This window comes from Mesocricetus auratus, unplaced genomic scaffold (genome assembly GCF_017639785.1).
Source record: "Mesocricetus auratus isolate SY011 unplaced genomic scaffold, BCM_Maur_2.0 Super-Scaffold_100028, whole genome shotgun sequence".
NCBI lineage: Eukaryota > Metazoa > Chordata > Mammalia > Rodentia > Cricetidae > Mesocricetus > Mesocricetus auratus.
This window is the reverse complement of record NW_024429209.1, coordinates 19,572,740-19,592,596: the sequence shown is the minus strand read 5'-3', so window position 1 is coordinate 19,592,596 and position 19,857 is coordinate 19,572,740. Positions and strand designations below refer to the sequence as shown.

Sequence of the window (19,857 nt, the reverse complement as noted above, 5' to 3'; positions counted from 1 at the left end):
ACACACACACACTCACTCCCTGATTCAGGGTCGTGGGATGGGGTCGGGGTGGGAGGAGTGGGCAGTGGCATCTACAGCTGGCCCTGTTTCCAGGGGTTCACCTGGGGCAGCCCCTACTGAGCCCGCAGCCCAGTCTCTCTCTGAATCTGGGGACCCGATCTGAGCCTGCTTCCCTCCCTGACCCCTGCTCTGCCCCTTCCAGCCACAGGTCTATGCCCCTCCTCGACCCACGGACCGCCTGGCCGTGCCCCCCTTCGTCCAGCGGAGCCGTTTCCAGCCCACCTACCCCTACCTGCAGCAGGAGATCGCCCTTCCACCCACCATCTCACTGTCTGATGGGGAGGAGCCCCCGCCCTACCAGGGTCCCTGCACCCTCCAGCTACGGGACCCCGAGCAACAGCTGGAGCTGAACCGAGAGTCTGTGCGCGCACCCCCCAACCGGACCATCTTCGACAGCGACCTCATGGACAGCGCCATGCTGGGAGGCCCCTGCCCCCCCAGCAGTAACTCGGGCATCAGCGCCGCGTGCTACGGCAGCGGTGGGCGCGTGGAGGGGCCGCCCCCCACCTACAGTGAGGTCATCGGTCACTACCCAGGGTCCTCCTTCCAACACCAGCAGAGTAACGGGCCGCCCTCCCTGCTAGAGGGTACCCGGCTCCATCACCCTCACGTCGTCCCCCTGGAGAACAAAGAGAAGGAGAAACAGAAAGGTCACCCCCTCTGAGAGTGGGGGGGCGGGCCGGGGCACCTGTAGGCAAACGGCAGAAACACTCCGCACTTAAGAGAGAGAAGGGACAGGAAGGCAGAGGACGCACAGGCCTGTGTGACGCGGGCCAGCCCTCCTCTCTGTGTATAAATATTTACGTGTTCTGTGTGGTCTGAATGCAGAAGCTCAGAAAGCTTGCAAAAAAAAAAAAAATACCGCGTTTCTCTGTCGAGCCGTGTCTTGAAGGCAAAAGAGAAAATCCTCCACTAGTCTTTTCTTCATTGTTCTTAGTTGAGCTCCATGTGTGAATGCTTTCTTTCTTTTGTTTATGATGGTTTCACTTAACTTTAAAGACATATTTGCACAAAACCTTTGTTTAAGATCTGCAATATTATATATATATATATAAATATATATAAAATAAGAGACACTGTGTGGGAGAGCAGGAGTATTTTTGTACTAGAAGAGGCCTATTAAAAAAAAAGTTGTTTTCTGATCTAGAAGAGAAAAAAAATGGCAATTTTTTTGAGTGCCAACTCCGAAAGTGTGTATTTACCTTGTAAAGAAAAAAAAACCTACAAAGCAGGGGTTTAGAGCTATTTATATAAATGTTGAGATTTTGCACTATTTTTTAATATAATATATCAGTGCTTGTTTGATGAAAACTTCTAGAGGGTGTGCTGAGATTTGAAGGAGAAATGTTGAGTTTGGTCTGAACAGAGCAGTGGGGGTGTCCTTCCGGGTCTCAGAGACCCCTCCCGCCCCAGTGCAAGAAAGTCGGGCTCCCCAGGGCCGTGCGCCTGAAGCCAGCAGATGCTTCTGCCCAAATAGGCTGTGAGCAGTTACACATTCCCTGCCGAAGGGGACCCACGTCGTCCCTCTGGGTTACAGCTGAGTCAGGGCTGTCCCACAGAGGTACCTGATAGCAGATGCTTTTCCCCATATGAAAATAAACTGTTACTGAAGGAATCTTAGTTTTTTTTTTTCTCTTCCTCTTTAAAACACAAAAACTATGAAGGTTCAGTGGGAGGGGCCTGGTGTGCCCCAAAAACCAAAGCTACTTGCTGCATTTGGTGCTGGGGGAATCCAGCAGCTCGCTTCCTGCAGAAGGGGCCTGGGTACCAGCATGCCAAGGCTGGGTGTATGCGGTTCTACGCTGCCACGTAGGAAAGCCCCCCCCCCCCGGGGGGGGGGGTTGTTAGCTGCTTGACCTCAGACAATCTATTTCTACTCTATATTGATTTTCACTCCAAGAAGCCAATTAATAGTCAATCTGAGATGGAAAAGGGACAGTCGCCCCGGTGTCCCCCACCCGCCCCAGGAAGCCTGAAAAGGTTACAAATGACTGCCCACCAACTCCAGCCCATACCTCAGGCTCTGAAACAATTTGCCTTCTCTCACTGGCACCGTTCTCTTCTACCCAGAAACGGTTGTTTTCCATGTGAGCCTTTGACTGTTTTCATCAATTCTTTGCGGGGTCAGGGTCTCATTTCCCATAAATTAGTGCATGGGGTGTGACGGGACTCCTAGAAGGATTGCTGTTCTGCCCTATGTGAATACAAGAAAAAAGACGGGTGTGGAGTGAGTTCCCCTAGGGTTCAGCAGGAGCAAAAGTGACCCCGCCACCCCTTCCCATCCAGAGGTGTAAACAAGTTGAGAGGCAATAACTTACATACAGCACTCTTTATTACTTTTGGATTCAGGCCACCATGCCTGCTTACACACACACACACACACACACACATATTTTAAATGTAGGGTGCCCCCATGATGCCTCTGAGCCCGGAGCTCTGCAGACCTGCCTGATAGAAAATCCCCACACCTGTCAGTGTTCGGACCAGCTTCTCCATGAGGGGTTCACCTAAAATTGACCCCTCTCTCAAAGAGGATTTTTTGAAATGTCACGTAGAGATACCGGAGTTTGTTGTCACCAACATGTTCCCATGTTTCCCTGTGTGTATAATGTCCCAAGCCTTAGTGAGGAAGCGATCTCCCTCCGGGCAGTGTCTCGTTCACAGGCCCAGTCCGCCAAGGGTAGTGTTGGAATTCAACTGTCCCCATCATTCCCTGCTTGGTGAGGCCTCCTGCTGTCCCTGCAGCCTTCTTGTGGAATACTGCACGTGGTTCTCCGTCCGGGTGGGAAATCTAGACAAGCGAACCTTGTTTGTGTGTGTGGCTTGGGCTGAAAGCCGGGTGAAATGTGCCCACTCTCCTCTGGAGCAAAACTGGGTGTCCATGCTTCTTTGTATAGGTTGTTGCAGGACCTTGCTGAGCCCATCTGACTTAGGGGCGGGCCCACCCCCTCTGATAACAACCCTGGACTTAAAAGTGGGATCCTTTGGATGTGGGTTGTGGTAGCCTGAAGGGGGAGGGGTTAGTCAAAGTCAGGACACCCAGTGTCCTTTGCAAACATGCAGGCTGCTGGCCTTGGGACCCTGAGCTCTGGGCTCTCATCTCTGGCACTAGTCTTGAAGTTATGCAGGTGCTGGGAAGTGACTGGTTAGAGAGGGACCGACCTGGTTGCCTGGGGAGAAGGGGTCTGCTGCTCCATGAGGTTCTGAGACAGTGACCGCTCTCCCTGTCCAACAAGTCCGCTTCAAATGCTCACTGCAGGGAAAGCAACTTCTCTGCAGTTGCTTTCCCTGCAGAGCCCAGGGCTGGTGGTGCAGCTTTGAAGAGCTTGGGGGGCTGCGTGACTCCGCTTGCTGCAAAAGGAGATTTTTCAGAAGTCTGTTTTAGCAAAAAGTTAAAACACGGCCACATATCCAACCTATAACAAAAATCAGAGCCGGTCAGAAACCAGACCCGTTCTCTGTTCTTGGTCATTGCTGTGACCCACGTAACAGGCCTCCATGTGCCCCTCAGTTTCCAGAACCATAGAACATTGGGACGACAACCCGTGCTTCAGAGCCGGGAATGCCACGGCACCGCGGAGTCTAGCGGGCCGCGTGCGTCACTAGTGTCACCCGACACCCCTCCCTCAGCACATCGCCCTGCTGCGCTGTTGCTTGGTTTTGGGATGCCCTCCTTTGCAGCCCTCACAGCTTCCATTCCTGGTCAACACCTGGGATTTTCCCCTCCATGCCTTGAGCACGCCACTGTGGGAGACTGTGCCCAGGCCTGAAGAAGCTGTTCTCTGTGTACCTATAATCCCTGGTGCCAGTGACAGCATTATGAAAAGATGCAATGCAAAATAAACTTTACAGTTCTTTGGAGAATGAATTTTCTCCCTTTTTTGGCTGTGTGACGCTCCCTGCCCTCTCCCATCCTCTGCAAAATCCAGGACACGTGATGTGAAGACAGAGGCCACAGTAGCTGCTGGAGGCCCTAAACAGTTTGTTCAGCCTCTATTTTGGATCAGGTGGTATGGGTGTGTGTGTGTGTTTGTGTGTGTGTGTATCAGGAAATCCTTGCTCCCACAAGTTGCTCCAATAAAGGGGGCGGGAGGGGGACCTGATGGGGTTAAAAGAGTTGCCCAAATATTAACAACGTGTCTACCGTCTTGGAAAATGATCACTCATTACCTAAGGAAAACTCAGATAAGGTCTGCGAAGTTTGAGACACAGACTTTGTGTGCAAGAGGTCTAATGTCACCCCTGACCCCAGCGGAGGAGGGCTAGCAAGCTGTTTGCAGGTCAAGTCCAACCTCAGGCTCGTAACAGTGTATCCTGCAGGGTAAGCTACACCCCAGAATGCTAAGCACCAAGCCCAGCCCAAAAAGTGGAGCAGAGAAGGGTCCTGGCAGCACATGGGGGGTGGGTACCACCTTTGGGTGCTAGGCTCAACACAAAGCTCTTGGATGCTGGGAGTGGGGCACACAGCCCCCCTAAAAGAGCTCATACACACACACACACACACACACACACCACCTAGTACAGAAACAGTTTACTTTTACACAGAACCATCTTTAAGGCCCAGGGTTTTTTAAACCATCAGTCAGTATGGAGGCTGAAGGCCAAGTAGCTGCCATTTGGCCGCAGCTCAGCTCAGGGTTACCTAAGCGTGTGTGAATGGATCAGTCCTCTGGGAACTGCTGTGGTTTCCTTCTGGGCCAGGCACACTTGGCCGCCCATCTTCAAAGCAAGTTTCCTTACAGAGAATCTAGGAGGGGCCTAAGGAGCTTGTCCCCCCATCACCCATGGCACCTACCCCACACATCAGCCACCCTTGTCAGCACCTTGTGATCAGGTGTCCCATGAGCCTCTGGATCATTCACAGACAGCCATAAACACCAAGGTAGAGCCAGGACCTAGCCCAGCCATGGACAGCCAGTGCTGGCTGGCTGTGTGCCTACAGGTGCCCAGGTCAGCAGCTTAGAATTGAGCACCCGCAGATGAGAGTCTGAGTATGAAAGAGAGTTTGGACCTCAAACTGTGGAGAGGGAGGAAAAAAAAAACCACAGTAAATGTTTAATTAACCGTCTGGAAACCTGAGCATCGTGTCAAATTCATTAATCGTTCCATTTAGTTGTCATGAAAATTTCATGATACTTCGCTATAGCTGAGGAGAATTTATGGTGAAATAGTCTCACCCAGTAAGCATTCCCAAGTGTGATACTTGGCGAGGAGATCGTGGCCAGCTTTGACTAAGTGGATCTCTTGTGGGCAGATAATCTGGAAAATAATTTTCCTTTAACAGTCTTTCTGGGGCACGGGGAGATGGCTCAGTAGTAAAGTTCTGACCGTACGGGCATAAGGACCTGAGTTCGGATCCCCAGACCCCACGTAACATCGGCTGTCTACAGCTCCAGCACGCCAGCGGTAGGGCTGGCACAATCTGGAGATCCTGGGGCTTGCTGGCTAGCCATCCTGGCCAAATCAGAGACAGCTGGGGACAGTGGCAAAAGTGCAAGCAGCCTGTACCCATGTCCTCAGTGCTCGGAAGGGACCTCTGACACAGCCGGTCCTGGGTTAGGATCTGTGGGATCCCACTGCCAAAGGGGAACTAGCACCCATCAGGATCAGGGCCATGTTCGAGGCCCAGGGCTGAGAAGGGATGTCCCAGCGAGCCCGACTCCAGTGGACAGCGTGACACTAGACCCACAGATCGCTCTGTCTTGCAGGACCCACACCCCCAGGGACTTGAAGAGGGGCTTGTCACCCCAACACACCTGTCATAAATCCTCTTTATTCTTGGCTCTAAGCAGGGACCAGAGACACCTTGCTGTCACCAACCATGTTTGGTCTCTGACCAAACTAAGTTCACTCCCTCCCTCCCTTCCTTTCTCCCTCCCTCCCTCCCTCCCTCCCTCCCTTCCTTCCTTTCTCCCTCTCTCCCTCCCTCCCTCCCTCCCTCCCTTCCTCCCTCCCTCCCTTCCTTCCTTCTTTCCTGAGTCTGGTTATGGGGAGGATAGGAGGTGGATTTTGCCAACACAATATGTGATAAAAATATATTTCTTTTAAAAGAAAGATCACAAAACCTGAAGACTTGAGATCAGTAACATGTAATTATCCCCTGCTTTGGGCGGAGAGTTCTAATAGTTTCTAGAAAAAACGTGAGCTGTTTGGAAGGAGTGTGTTCTCCAGGATAAAAAGAGACCAGCTTGGCATGTCATCTTGTATGTCTGGGCCCTTTCTTCCCTGGAGGAGGAAGAACCTACCTACCTTCTTTCCTTTCTTCCTTCCCTCCTTCCTTCCCTCATTCCCTCCTTCCTTCCCTCCTTCCCTCCTCCCCTCCTTCCCCATGGCCTTGAACCTCATCAGATTCAGACTCAGCATAGCTTCTGCTAGAGAAAGAAGCTGGGAACTGCTGGGTGGGGTAGGAGACGGCCTCGATGCAGACACAAAGGGACATGCCCTTCCTCTGTCTTTGAGGAAGACCCTTGAGTTGACAAGGACACCTAGGTCTCTGCCAACATCTGTTGTGATAGATATTGTTGTGATCTGAAGCAATGTGACCCCAATTTTACCTGGGCACACAATGATCCCGCATACAGACCCCCTTTCCCAGCATTCCACGGATGTCGGGACCATAAGACTAACTTCCGTCTGTTAGGATATGAGTGGACAGGGTGTGGGGGCCTACAGGATGTGTTCTTTAAAGGGAGATGTCCACTGTATTTTTTTTCTGCTGTGATAAACACTGTGACAAAAAAACAAAACAAGCAAACAAACAAACGAAAGCCAGCTGGAGAGGAAAGGGCTGATTTTGGCGTATGCTTCACAGCCCATCTCAGGAAGGAGTGCTGTGAGAAACTGAAACAGAGACCACAGAGGGTGCCGCTTTCCAGATCATGCTCAACCAGCTTTTTATACACAGCCCAGAACAGGCAGCTTGGGAATGACGCCGCCCGCAGTGGTCTGGGTCCTCTCACACCAACCAGCAGTCACGATAGTCTCTCTCCCACCGACGTGTCCACAAACAATCGGACCCGGGCAACCCTGCAGCCTCAGCTGCCTGCTGGAGCTGCCTTGGCTACCCGTCCTCTGCCCCTTCCTGCGAGAAGGAGTGCCCGTGTAATAGGTGGGACTCCAGCCACCCTTGCGAAACGTAAGCACGGAGGCTGCAGATGGCGGCAGAGCAGCAGATTGAAAAGGAAGCTGGGTGTCTGCCGCCGGTGACGTGCACAGGAGGGAAAGGTACATCTGCCTAGTCCACTGCTGGGGAGGCTAGGGGCGCTCCCAGTATTGAACACTGGCTCGAGATTTTCCCTAAACAAAGACAAAGACTATGAAATAATCCTTTAGAAGTAAGGCTTCTGGCCAGGAGGTGGTGGCACATGCATTAAACCCCCCCCCCACTCGGGAGGCAGAGGCAGGCGGATCTCTTTGGATTCCAGGCCAGCCTGGGCTACAGAGCGAGTTCCAGGATAGTCAGGGCTTCACAGTAAAACCTTGTCTGGGGGGACAGGGATGGGAGGGGGCTTCAGGCAGGCATTGATTGGGGTACAGTCCCGCCAACCAAGAAGAGATGGTGGAAGGGTCAAGAATGTCAATTCAGGCTTGGCTACAGAGTGGGACCCTGTATCAAAAACAAAGAAGAATAAAGAATGGTGAATGCTGAGATGTTCTCAGCAGAACCCCAGTGTCAGGTTCTGGTGGCAGGCACATCCTGAAGCCCAGCACTCTAAGGCCAGAGCCAGCTTGGCCAAGCACTGAGACCCCCAGGCAAGAGCTGGTTAGTGAGTGGGCACCACCTGGGGGTTGGTCTCAAAACAGCCCCTTCTAGGGAGCCGGAGTGATGTCCCTCAATTGGCTCAGCTGAGAGCATTTAAAAGGTGACCTTATTTCTTTTGGGCCGCAACAATTTTCTGTTTCCCTTGACCACTTCTGCAGGCTCTGGTTTTCCCCCTGGAAGTCATAAAAATCATTTGGGAATTTTAAAGCTTCGCTGTGCACAGGCCCGCGGAACTGTCTGTGTGGACTGCAGACACTTTGCAGGAACATCTATACCTCCTGCTGGTTTCCTTTTCCTGCCCTGCCCTATGCACCAATGCTACAGGGGTGCCCAGGACCTGCCTGCTGCACCCTGTCTCCCACGAGCAGCGGAGACCCAGATTCAGGGATATAGTAGGCTGAGTTGTGGGCGCGAGGCCATCTCTATGAGCTCGGTCCCTTAGCCTGTGATTGGAACAGAGTGTTTCTGGACTGTTCGGGGATCACTGACCTCTTTGAGAATGCGTGAAAGTGAGGGGCCCCTTTTCTAGAAGGTATATGGGTTGACAGTACTAGCCCCATCCTGTGGGCATGTAGGGAGCCCACAGTAGGCATCTTTTCCCCCTCGAGTAGGAGTCCAGATGGGCAGTCCCCACCCCAGAGGCCAAGGCTCCTCTCTTCCTCGTCACTTATTCAGCTTCAACTTGCTCACCCACCCTGATTTCATCATTTCTTCTGAGAACCACACCAAAGTTTCATTTTCTCTTTCTCCAGAAAGCTGGGTGGATAGGGCCAGATGGGTGCTTGTTTCCGGGTGGAAACAGATGGTGTCTGCAACTCTGAGAAGCCACTCTTCTCCTGTGGACTCAGCCTCAGGCCTGGCCACAGTGCGGGGACCTGCCACCCCCAGCCCCCCAAAGGTGCCCCGAGGTTTCCGTGAGCATGGCAGGAGCTGCTGTTGATCTGAGCACAGGAGGTGAGCTGGGCGAGCCTCTTCCTTCCCTCAAGCAGCATCGACCCTGGGTGGGTTTATATGGCTCCTTCTAGTTCTTTCCTTGACCCGGACAACAGCAATATTCCAAGGACACCAGAGCACCATGAGAAGCAGCTTGCTTAAAGGATCCTGTGCTTCATACTTTGACCCCTGGGCTGGTTCGTAACAGCCCTCAGGTAAAAGTGGTAGCTCTCACCTCACAGATGAGGCCACTAAGGCATGTGGCAGGCTTTGGGCTCTGAGCTGTGTGAGGGGACTTTGTTTTGGTAAGAATATTTGGCTCTGATCCTATGCTCACGCTCTTCTCCCTGGTGCAGGGCGGTGCGAGGCTATGGGTGCCGGGCGGTGTGCGGGGCAGGGCGTGGCAAGGCTATCAAACTGTTGAGGGCAAGGCTGTGCGGCTGTGGACAGGATTTATTCTACTGCTTTTCTTCGTTGTTTTGAATTTTTTTTTAAAGATATGTTTATTTACTACGCATACAGTGTTCTGCCTGCATGTCTGTCTGCGCTTCTGAGGAGAGCACCAGATCTCATTCTAGGCGGGTTGTGAGCCTCTGTGTGGTCCCTGGGAACCAAACTCAGGACCTCTGGAAGGGCAGCCACTGCTCTCGACCCCTGCGCCGTCTCTCCAGCCCCCAAAAGCCACCCCTTTCGATCCTCACACCGTTCTAGGGGATGTTGCTCAAAGGGGGAGGAGCCAGGCCAGGTGGCAGGTTCGGGACCAGGCAGAGAAGACCAGAAAGTAACCCTTGCCTGGCCCCTGTGGCTTCCTAACACCACCCCGGCCAGGCAGTCACCTCTATCATCCCTTCACGATCTCCCTTTGGAGAAAGCGCTGCCCTCAGGGGTCAGTAGGGGAAGGGAGGGCCGGAGCGCCCACTGCAGGACACACTCCCCAGCAGGGAAAAAGCTCAACCCTATAATCCCGGCAGGGGAGGCGGGCGGCTGAGGCAGGAGGATCGCTGTGAGTTCCAGGCCAGCCTGAGAAATGTGGTGAGGCCTTGTCCCAAGAGGGGGGGATTAAAGGAAAGTTAAGAGCAGGCAGACGGAAGGAACCAGAAGGAGCACGAGGTGGAACTTGGGTGACTCTTGGGGTCAGGCGCAGAGGAGGCTGGGTAGCAGCGGTCCACCTGACCTCTAGGTCAAGGGCGCTGTCGGGAACCCTTCTGGAGTCGGTGGTCACCTGGGAGACTAGTGATGCCATCAGGAAGATGTCGTTGAGGCTGGGATAGGGGATAAAAGGGAAGTGGGAGACATCTGAGTTAGGTTTTCAGGGCTCCTGATCCACCTGGCATGGGAAGGGAGACATGAGAATGCCCATGCCATCCATGTGAGTGCTGAGAGGGAGAGAAAGGGACTCCCCCATACAGGCTGGGACAGGCATCACGCACCACGGAGGGGCTTCCGGGCCAGGCTTGGCTCCATGCCTCTCCCTCTGGCTCCCCATCTGAGAGCTGAGGGCTCCTACCTGTCCGGGGTTCCACACCAATACACAGGACAGCACGCACACTCCTGTACCATATGACCTTCCAACCATTCGGCTGTGGGGCCTGGGTCCACTCGGTCTGACAATCCTGCCTCTCAGTGACGTCCTCGATGCAGTCTGGTTGGCCCAGACCACAGCTGCCTTCTCCGCTCTGGGCTCTCTCCCAGATCTTTCTTACCTCTGGAGCTGGATGCTAGCCTCCCATGGGCTTGACTCAGCTCTTCTCTCTGTCCCTCCCCAAGACAACCTGGAGAAAACGATCCTACGGGTACTGAGTGAAGCCGGCAGCCCTGTGAAGATCGCCAAGCTGGTAAAGGAGTGCCAAGTGCCCAAGAAAACACTCAACCAAGTCCTTTACCGCCTGAAGAAGGAGGGCCAAGTGCACTCCCCAGCCCCTGCAACATGGTGCTTAGGCGGGGATGCTCCTGGAGATGAGGCCCTTGCAATCCCTAAGGACCCCACTGCCCAGCCTAGCCTCGGTAATCTGTCATCTGGGGACAAAGCGGACTCCCCTCAAGAGCCATCTCAACAGTGGGCAAGTCCAGGTCCAGGCTTGGCTTCAAGTCTGTCATCCTCTCTCTCTCTCACTTTTGATTTCTTTCTGCCAACGGAGCTAATGTAGAGCCTAGGGCTTGTACGTGGTGGGTGTACGACAGACGCCAGCAATAGTGAAGACACTGTCCAGGCAATAGTCACAATGGCAGTGAGTGCTGATGGTAGGGATTCACTCAGAGCCCTCGGGTGACTTTGACAGCCACTGAGCGGCGAGGGCTCGCAAGTCCATTGCTGGTGCTGTACCAAGGCTGCCTTGCCTTCAGTAACTCCCACCGCTGGAGCCAGGAGAGGAGGCAGCCTCAAGACCCCGCCCTTCTGCAGCTGTGACCCACCCACCCACGCAGATGGGAAACCCTGGGACCCCAGCCTAATGTCCTGTCCCCTAGCTCTCCTGTGGAAGTGTTCCATTGCTCAGTGGATCAGAGCATCTCCTGTCTCCAATGGACACATCTCTCTTCCTCCAGTCCCAAGACCCCAAAGACGTAGGCACGGCTCCAGGGAGTCCTGGCCTGCAGCTCCGTGCACACCGAAGGCCTCGCCAAACTACTCTTAGGGGCACAAGGGGAATGGGTGTTCAGGATCACGTCCACCACCCAGGCTCCGCAGGAATCTCAGGCCAGACTCGGTGTCAGAAGCCAAAGGGTCTTTACTTTACAGGTGCTGACACGCGTGTGCCAGCCTGAGCCCAGCCTCTAGGGTGAGAGCCTCATGCACATATCTGGTCTCCAGGTGACACTGTACCCAGTACGACCATGCGCCTCCGACAAAGCAGGACCATGGCCCCTGGGCTTCATAAGCATCTCAGGCTACAGCCAGGGGTTGCTGGACAGATGCAAGCCCAGGGCCCTCCTCCTGCTAAACGGCCACCCCTCACTTGCAGATGAAAGGATCTTCAGATTCCTGGAGACCAGCGGGCCTCACAGGGCCCTGCACATCGCCAAGGCTCTGGGAATGAACACGGCCAAAGAGGTGAACCCACACCTGTACGCCATGAGGAGCAGGCACCTTCTGAGCTACGATGGGAACACATGGATGATCTACAACTCAGGTCGGAAAGTTCAAGAGCTAGGTATGAGAGGTCAAAGTCAGTTTGGGGAGGTCAGGGTGGATGGCCTAGGGTCAGGTTGGGAAGTTCAAAGTTCAGGTCAGGAAGATCAAGGATCAGGACTAAGCCATCTAGGGTCAGATTGAAAAAGTCAAGGGTAAGGATTTGGATGGCCTGGGGTCAGATTTTGTTTCGTTTTGGTTTTGGATTTGTGTATTCTATTTTATGTCTTATAAGTGTTTGCCTGCGAGTATGTATACACAACGCATGCGTGCGGTGGCAGCAGAGGCCAGAGGGGGGAACCGGATCTCCTGGATGGAGTTGGAGTGGCAGACCACGTGCCCTGTGGGTGCCTAGTGCCGCACCCTCTGCAAGAGCCGCCAGTGCTCTAACCGCCTAGCCGCCTCTCCAGCCTTGGAGTCAGACTTGGTAACGAGTCTGAGCCCCAGTATTCTCAGGGACCTTCCAGCATGTTCATTTTAAATGTCTTGGTTTTTTTCTTGAGAGATAACCTCACTGTGTAGCCCTGGCTGTCCTGGAACTCACCATGTAGACTAAGCTGGGCTCAGACCCACAGAGATATGCCTACCAAATTCTAGGATTGAAGGCATGTACCACTACACCTGGAAAAAATGTCTTTTACAGCCAGATAAAGAAATATACCTTTTAATAATGAATATCAAAAATGCCCCAGCTTAAGTATGTTTGTCTTTACACAAAGATGGGTAGAAAGCATGGCTTAATTTTTTTTCCTTTCATGAGACAATTTCATGTAGCAGAGATAACCTTGAACTACTCATCTTCCTGTTTCCAAGTGCTGGGGTTACAAATATCTGTCGCCATGCAGGTGTCTGTCAGCATGCAGGTGTCTGTCCTGTCACCATACAGGTGTCTGTCAGCATGCAGGTGTCTGTCAGCATGCAGGTGTCTGTCAGCATGCAGGTGTCTGTCCTGTCACCATACAGGTGTCTGTCAGCATGCAGGTGTCTGTTGCCATACAGGTGTTTGTTACCATGCAGGTGTCTATCAGCATGCAGGTGTCTGTCCTGTTACTGTTCAGGTGTCTGTCAGCATGCTTGGCTAATTTCATTTATGGAGAAGGGAGCTCACAGTCATTTATGGAGAAGGGAGCTCACAGAGACTCACAGAACTCTAATCTGAGCAGGCATGTAGAACACAGAGCAGGTGGCTGGCCTTGGCTGGTGGGGGCCTGCCCCTTCCCCCTCTCTCAGGTGGGTCTCACCTACTGGAAGAAGCCTGACAGTGTGGATGGTAGCCAGATTTTAAACACAGGGACATAGCTAAGACTTTAATAAAGTCAACAGAGCCCAACAAAACATAGGAGTCATCTTCCGGCCATTGCTGAAGTGAGAAGAGCCTGGAGCTCGGTCAGCACCGAGGGCTCTGGAGGGCTCTGGAGGGCTCAGGGGAGCTCAGGGGGCTCTGGAGGGCTCAGGGGGCTCTAGAGGGCTCTGGAGGGCTCAGGGAGGTTCTGGAGGGTCAGGAGGGCTCTGGAGGGCTCAGGAAGGCTCAGGAGGGCTCTGGAGGGCTCAGGGGGCTCTAGAGGGCTCTGGAGGGCTCAGGGAGGTTCTGGAGGGTCAGGAGGGCTCTGGAGGGCTCAGGAGAGCTCAGGGGGGCTCTGGAGGGCTCAGGGGGCTCTAGAGGGCTCTGGAGGGCTCAGGGAGGTTCTGGAGGGTCAGGAGGGCTCTGGAGGGCTCAGGAAGGCTCAGGAGGGCTCTGGAGGGCTCAGGGGAGCTCAGGGGGGCTCTGGAGGGCTCAGGGGGCTCTAGAGGGCTCTGGAGGGCTCAGGGAGGTTCTGGAGGGTCAGGAGGGCTCTGGAGGGCTCAGGGAGGCTCAGGAGGGCTCTGGAGGGCTCAGGGGAGCTCAGGGGGGGCTCTGGAGGGCTCAAGGGGCTCTAGAGGGCTCTGGAGGGCTCAGGGAGGTTCTGGAGGGTCAGGAGGGCTCTGGAGGGCTCAGGGGGGCTCTGGAGGGCTCAGGAGGGCTCAGGGAGGTTCTGGAGGGCTCAGGAGGGCTCTGGAGGGCTCAGGGGAGCTCAGGGGGGCTCTGGAGGGCTCAGGAGGGCTCAGGAGGGCTCAGGAGGGCTCAGGGGGGACTCTGGAGGGCTCCATCAGCAGAGGCAGGATAGGCAGAGAGTGTCCATTGTGAGTCACTGTGGCTAGGACACACAGGTAAGGTACCTGATGCAGGGATTTCAGGGGAGGCTCCCTCTGAGGTACCACAATGTCCATCAAACACAGGGAAGGAAGGCTGTGGCCAGCACCAGATAGCTCCCAAGTCTTACCTGGCACCCTCGTTCTTGGCCCCCCAGTACGGGGTCTGGTCTCATGTTGCAGCAAGTTCCCAGGGAAGTTTAGTGCTGCTCATCCAAGTGCCCCCGTGCCCTTGAAACAGAGGAACTTAATGGAACATTGTTCCGTAGCTCATCCTGGAGCGAAACAAGAGTCCGCTGTGATTATTTACCAGCAGAATCCGACCAATGTGATCTCCCAGCAAGGAACCAACAACCACATCTCCATCGCTGAGTCAAAAGCCATCCAGATCGGCCATGGGAATAGCATGCTAAGGCAGCTAGCCTGTGATCAAAGCGGTAAGAGGAGGGCCTGGCGGGGACCCCTGCTGTGTGCATGGGGTGTATATGTGTTTACATGTGTGTGATGTGTGTGTGGTATATGTGATGTGTGTGTGATGTATGAGGTATGTGTGTGGTGTGTGTGATGTATTTGTGTGATAGTGTGTGGTGTATGTGGTGTGTGTGATGTATGTGGTGTGTGTGTGATGTATTTGTGTGGTTGTGTGTGGTACTGTGTGTGTGATGTGTGTATGCATGTATTTGTGTGTATGTGCCCGTGTGTGTTTAGTGAAGTCCATTCAGACCCCGAGGGGGATGTCAGGTGTCCTGTTCTGTCATTCCCACCTTATTGCCCCCAGGTAGGGTGTCACGCTAAACCTGGAGCAAGCCTTGCAGCCAGTAAGCCCCAGCAGTCCCCCTGTCTCAGTGTCACCCAGCACCAGAAGTACGGGCCCATGTGGCCACGCCTGGCTTTTTATGAGGATGCTCAGATCCAAACTCAGGTCTTCATGCTCTCCCAACAGTGCTCTTACCCATTCCCAGCCATCCCTCAGCACCCTGGTTTGGCTGAAGTTGGAGCTTCCCAGCCAGTTTCCTCTGTAACAGGCAATGCGGCTTAGAGGGTGTCGGGCCGCCTCACACCCTAGCCCTTCGCCCACACATAACAGCATCGGCTCCAAGCCCAGATCCCCCTCCCCTGCCCCTGGGAGAAATCTGCTCTACCCCAGGCCTCAGAACCATAACTCTCCTGGTTCTGACAGCCGTCCTGTCTGGATATTTCACTTATGGATGTTAAGTGGCTTACCATTTTTTCAGACTCAAATGTGTTTGAAAGCTTTTGCGTTCCCTTAATTTGAAAATCATAAAAGTGAGGCTAAAAATGAGCTCCAGGGAACTAAAACCAGGGCAAAGACTCGAACTCTCCTAAGTCTAACGCTCTCCCAACTAAGCTGTTTTGGCTGTGCTTAAAGACTCGAACTCTCTTGTCAAGAGGCATGGAGGACTCATTCCCCATGCAGGGAACTGCCTTTGATGGGGGGGGGGTGAAAGGTTGAGGAGATCCAGGAGGCAGGTGGCATGTGGCCCCCTGGATCTGCGGGTACCCCAGCAATACGCTGAGCCCAGCTGGAAATGCCGCAGGCTGCCCAGCTCCAGCTGGAACAATCTAGAATCACCTCTAGCAATTCCTTAACTCTGCTCTTCCCAGGCCCCAGGCCCCGCCATCCTCTCTCGCTACCTGTGCCAGAGGACCCCTCTTCTCAGGACACCCCAGCTGGTGCCTGGGGAGCTCAGCTCATCCATATGGAGAAATCCATGCTCAGGCGTGTGCAGCTGGGCCACGGCAATGAGATGACCCTCCCGGAGGACCCAGTGGAACACACTGCTTATAGCTTTAGTGGCAGCCCCCCAGGTATCACGGCCTCCACCACCCCACACACCCAGAAAGGACCTGAAAGCAGGTGGCTGGGCAAAGGCTGTGCGCCAGACCTGCGTGGTCACTGTGAGAGTCAGCCCTGAGGGTGGACGGCCGGGTGGGGTGTTGGTGCCCGCTTCTCCCGCCTTCTCTTCGGTGTTCCTGCAGTCTCAGCCGCCTCTGCTGACCCAGGGGCTTCATTCAACATGCAGTCGCCTGAGCCAGGCCCTCCTCACCCTGACGCAGACACAGCCCAGAAAGTCCTCATCAAATCCTGCTTGCTGGTGGACGCCACCATCGGCAACAGCAACAAGATGACCGTCCACGCTACTTCAGAGGGTGGGGTCGTGGAGCCTGGAGGCAGCGAAGAGCCGAAGGGAGGCACAGGTGAGCCCCGAGCACAGACGGTTGTCTGTGTGAGTGCCCACCTCACACAGCCGTCAGGCAAGGGCCCGGAGCAGGGACATTCGGGTCTGGGGCTCAGCGGGCAAACCAAACGGCAGCATGCAGCGCCAGGTGTTCACCAAGGTGACGAGGAGACGGAGAAAGGCATTGGGCAGGACGGGAGCAGAGACTTCTGGGATTTGGAGTAAGAGAATCACACGTAAACAGTCCCTCGAGTGGATAGTTAGAGTCAGCATGAAGGGACCAGGATGTGTGGATGTCGAGTGGACCCCTCCCCACCCTGCCATTCCCGGTGGTGGAGTTGCTGCATGGCTCACACTGTGAAAACAGGCCATTGCTGTGGGTCACAGTCACCCGGCCCAGGCGAGGAGCCCTTTAGGAGGGATGAGGCCTGGCTGTCCCCTACGAGGAGAGGCGCAGGAGCCCTGCATTCAGGGAGGCTTTGGGAGTTCTGTGTGGGGATTTGCAAGTGCAGACATAGCAGGTGCCAATGCCACCCCATCCCCTCAGGTGGCAAGTGGGAGCAGCATAAGGGTCAGTAGTCTGGGAATCAGGAGGGGTGGACACCCAGGAGCCTGGTGGGTGCCCTCCCCGTCTTTCAGAGGCTGAAGGCGTGTGTGAGATGTCTCCACCTCATTTGAAATGAACTGGGGAGGCCTGGAGAGTGTGGACAGAGGCACGTGATGTGGCATCCATGTTTCCCACAGTGGGCAAGGGCATTTGGTGCAAAGTCTGAAGACCCGAGTTCGATACCCAGGGCCCACGTGGTTGAAGGAGAGAAACAATTCCCACCCATTACCATCTGAGCCCACCCACACACACAAGTATGCACAAAACAAACAGATAGATACATAGATAGATAGATGGATGGATGGATAAATACATACATAGATAGATACATACATACATACATAGATACATAGATAGATAGATACATAGATAGATACATAGATACATAGATACATAGATAGATACATAGATACATAGATAGATACATAGATACATAGATAGACACATAGATACATACATAGATACATAGATAGATACATAGATAGATAGATACATAGATAGATACATAGATAGATAGATACATAGATAGATACATAGATACATAGATAGACACATAGATACATACATAGATACATAGATAGATACATAGATAGATAGATACATAGATACATAGATAGATAGATACATAGATAGATACATAGATACATAGATAGATACATAGATGTATGTGGTGGGGGGAGGCTTAAGTCTCCGCAAGGACAGTTTGGGAACAAAGCCATGAGGCAGAAACCCACCACAGTGACTGCGGGCGCCCCCCCCAGGAGCCTGCAGGATGTCTGCCACTCCTGGTGAGCTAAATGACATGGTGACCCGAGACCTCACCTGCCCCTTCACTGCCCTCTCTCTCCTCCCTCCAGACACAAGCTCTAACGCCATGCCCGGCGGAAGCTGCTTCATCAACCCCAGCAGCTCAAGACTCCTCACTTCTGAGCTGGGAACTATGACTCTGGGAGACAGCGGCCCCCAGACCACAGAACCTGTGCTGAGGGAGGATGGAGCCCCCGGTACGGGGAGTGGTCAGACGCAGGAGTGAGGGGAGAGGGGAGAGGTGGGGAGGGCACAGGCAAGCAGCCTTTGTGTGGGACTTCATGTGGCTGCGCACGGGGCTCGGACTAGGTTTTCTTTTTTTTTTTTCTTGTTTTTTGTTGTTGTTGTTGTGATTTGGATTTGATACCCTTCCTGAAGAGGCCCAGGTATTTACTGACAGCTTGACCCCAGGCCAGGACTGATCACTATGAAGTGACAGGATTCTGAGGGCCCTGAGATCACCCACACTCCGGTCTCTAGAAGGGTTTGCTGTCTGACATTGTTGGGAGTAGAGACTTTAAGAGGAGGAAGGAAAGGTGTCCATGAAGACATCAGGGTCTCTTGTAGTCCAGATTGGCTTTGAGTCACTATGTGGCCAAGGATGACCTTGAACTTCTCATCTGCTGACCTCTATTTCCTGAGTGCTGGGATAACTGGTGGGTACCACATCCAGTTTATGAGATGCTCTGAGATAATGGGTGGGTACCACCGCATCTAGTTTATGAGGAGCTCTGGGATAAAGGGTGGGTACCACCGCATCCAGTTCATGAGATGCTAAGGATGAAATTTCACACATGGAACACAAGTATTCTGCCAGCACAGCCACAGCCCCAGCTTGGGCCATGCCCCTTGCAGTATGCCTGCCCATCTTTTCTCCCTGCCTGTCCTGAGGTGAGCACCCTCCTCTGCCTTGCCACAGGCCAGAAAGCGATGCAGCCATGAGACCGTGGGCTGACACCTCTGCCACCATGAGCCAAAACAACCTTTCCTGCCTCAAGATCAACCAATCAATCAATCGTATGAGCCAGCTCTACCACTCCTGGGTATTCACCAGAAGGGACAAGTCAACACAGCGTACAGATATCAGCCCATCCGTGTTGACTGTGTCCTGTTCACGGCAGCTGAGAAACGGAGCCAGCCTTGCTGTCTGCCAACAGAGGCTGGGTAGAGGAAATTCGGAGTATGCATACAGCCACACAAAATCATGATGTTGTGTCATATGCTGGAAAGTGAATGCGACCAGAGACCGCCATGCTAAGTGAATAAAATCACCTCAGGAAAAAAATAAGTTTTCTCTCATTTGTGGCTCCTAGATTTTTTTTTGTTTTCATTTTTGGTTTTGTTTTGTTTTGTTTTGTGTTTTTTTGTTGCTTGGTTTTTCTTTGTTTGTTATTTTTTTTTAATTTTTCGAGACAGGGTTTCTCTGTAACTTTGGAGCCTGTCCTGGAGCTCTGTAGACAAGGCTGGCCTCGAACTCACAGGGATCCGCCTGCCTCTGCCTCCCAAGTGCTGGGATTAAAGGCATGCGCCACCACTTCATGGCCGTGGCTCCTAGATTTTGCATAGATATGTAGAATTATACTTGTGGATGTGACACCAAAGCAGAGGTAAAGCTAGCCAGGGGGTGAAAGGGACCAACAGGAAGACAGAGGAAACAAGGGGTGGGGGAAGAGCATTGGTTGAGAGCGATGTATGTCTGCAAAAAAGTGTGCCTCTGAAACCCACATACAGTGCCTAAACGCCCCCGCTATAAAGAAAACATAAAATCAGCTCCCCCCCCCCACAGCTAGTGTTTCATCTGACTAGAGAGCATCTAAATCACTCAGAAAACTGAGTTAAAGAATTAAACAAGGGGCAGTGAGACAGCTCAGCACAAGAGAGGCCTGCAGCCAAGCCTCTCGACCCAGGTTGGAATTCCAAGAACCACATGGTGAAAGGAGAAACCAGGCTTGTGCAAACCATCCTCTGACCTACAGAGGTGTGCCTGGGGCACAGTGCCCACAACACCCCCAATAAAAAAATGGAAATTTTAAAACATTTTTTAGATTAGAAGAGATGGTTACGTGGTTAAGAGCACTTGCTGGTCTTGCAGAGGGCCCGAGTTTGGTTCCTAGCACACACAACAGATGACTCACAATGGCTTATACCTCCAGTTCCAGGGGATCCATTGCCCTCTTCTGCCTGGCCCCAG

General features: G+C 53.4%; 2 protein-coding genes across 5 annotated transcripts in view; both read left to right on the top strand.

Moving 5' to 3' along the window:
• Pmepa1 (prostate transmembrane protein, androgen induced 1) overlaps positions 1 to 1,675 on the top strand; it is a 49,037-nt gene extending 47,362 nt beyond the window's left edge. The window contains exon 4 of the mRNA XM_005074473.4: positions 203 to 1,675. Within this exon, the coding sequence (XP_005074530.1) occupies positions 203 to 724 (522 nt within the window). The 3' untranslated portion in view covers positions 725 to 1,675. The remainder of the gene's footprint in view (positions 1 to 202) is intronic.
• Positions 1,676 to 8,569: 6,894 nt separating this feature from the next.
• Positions 8,570 to 18,954, top strand: Zbp1 (Z-DNA binding protein 1). 4 transcript variants are annotated; one of them, XM_040732910.1, is made up of 8 exons: positions 8,570 to 8,776; positions 10,523 to 10,825; positions 11,716 to 11,883; positions 14,321 to 14,488; positions 15,678 to 15,881; positions 16,053 to 16,271; positions 17,717 to 17,863; positions 18,586 to 18,954. In XM_040732910.1, exons 1-8 carry the CDS (start codon positions 8,743 to 8,745, stop codon positions 18,606 to 18,608), a joined length of 1,266 nt encoding a protein of 421 aa, XP_040588844.1. In that variant the 5' UTR covers positions 8,570 to 8,742; the 3' UTR covers positions 18,609 to 18,954. The 4 variants fall into 4 exon arrangements, with proteins under 4 accessions (XP_040588844.1, XP_040588845.1, XP_040588843.1 ...); XM_040732911.1 differs by having other exon boundaries at positions 11,716 to 11,904; positions 16,131 to 16,271; XM_040732909.1 differs by having other exon boundaries at positions 8,571 to 8,776; positions 11,716 to 11,904.
• Positions 18,955 to 19,857: the final 903 nt, after the last annotated feature.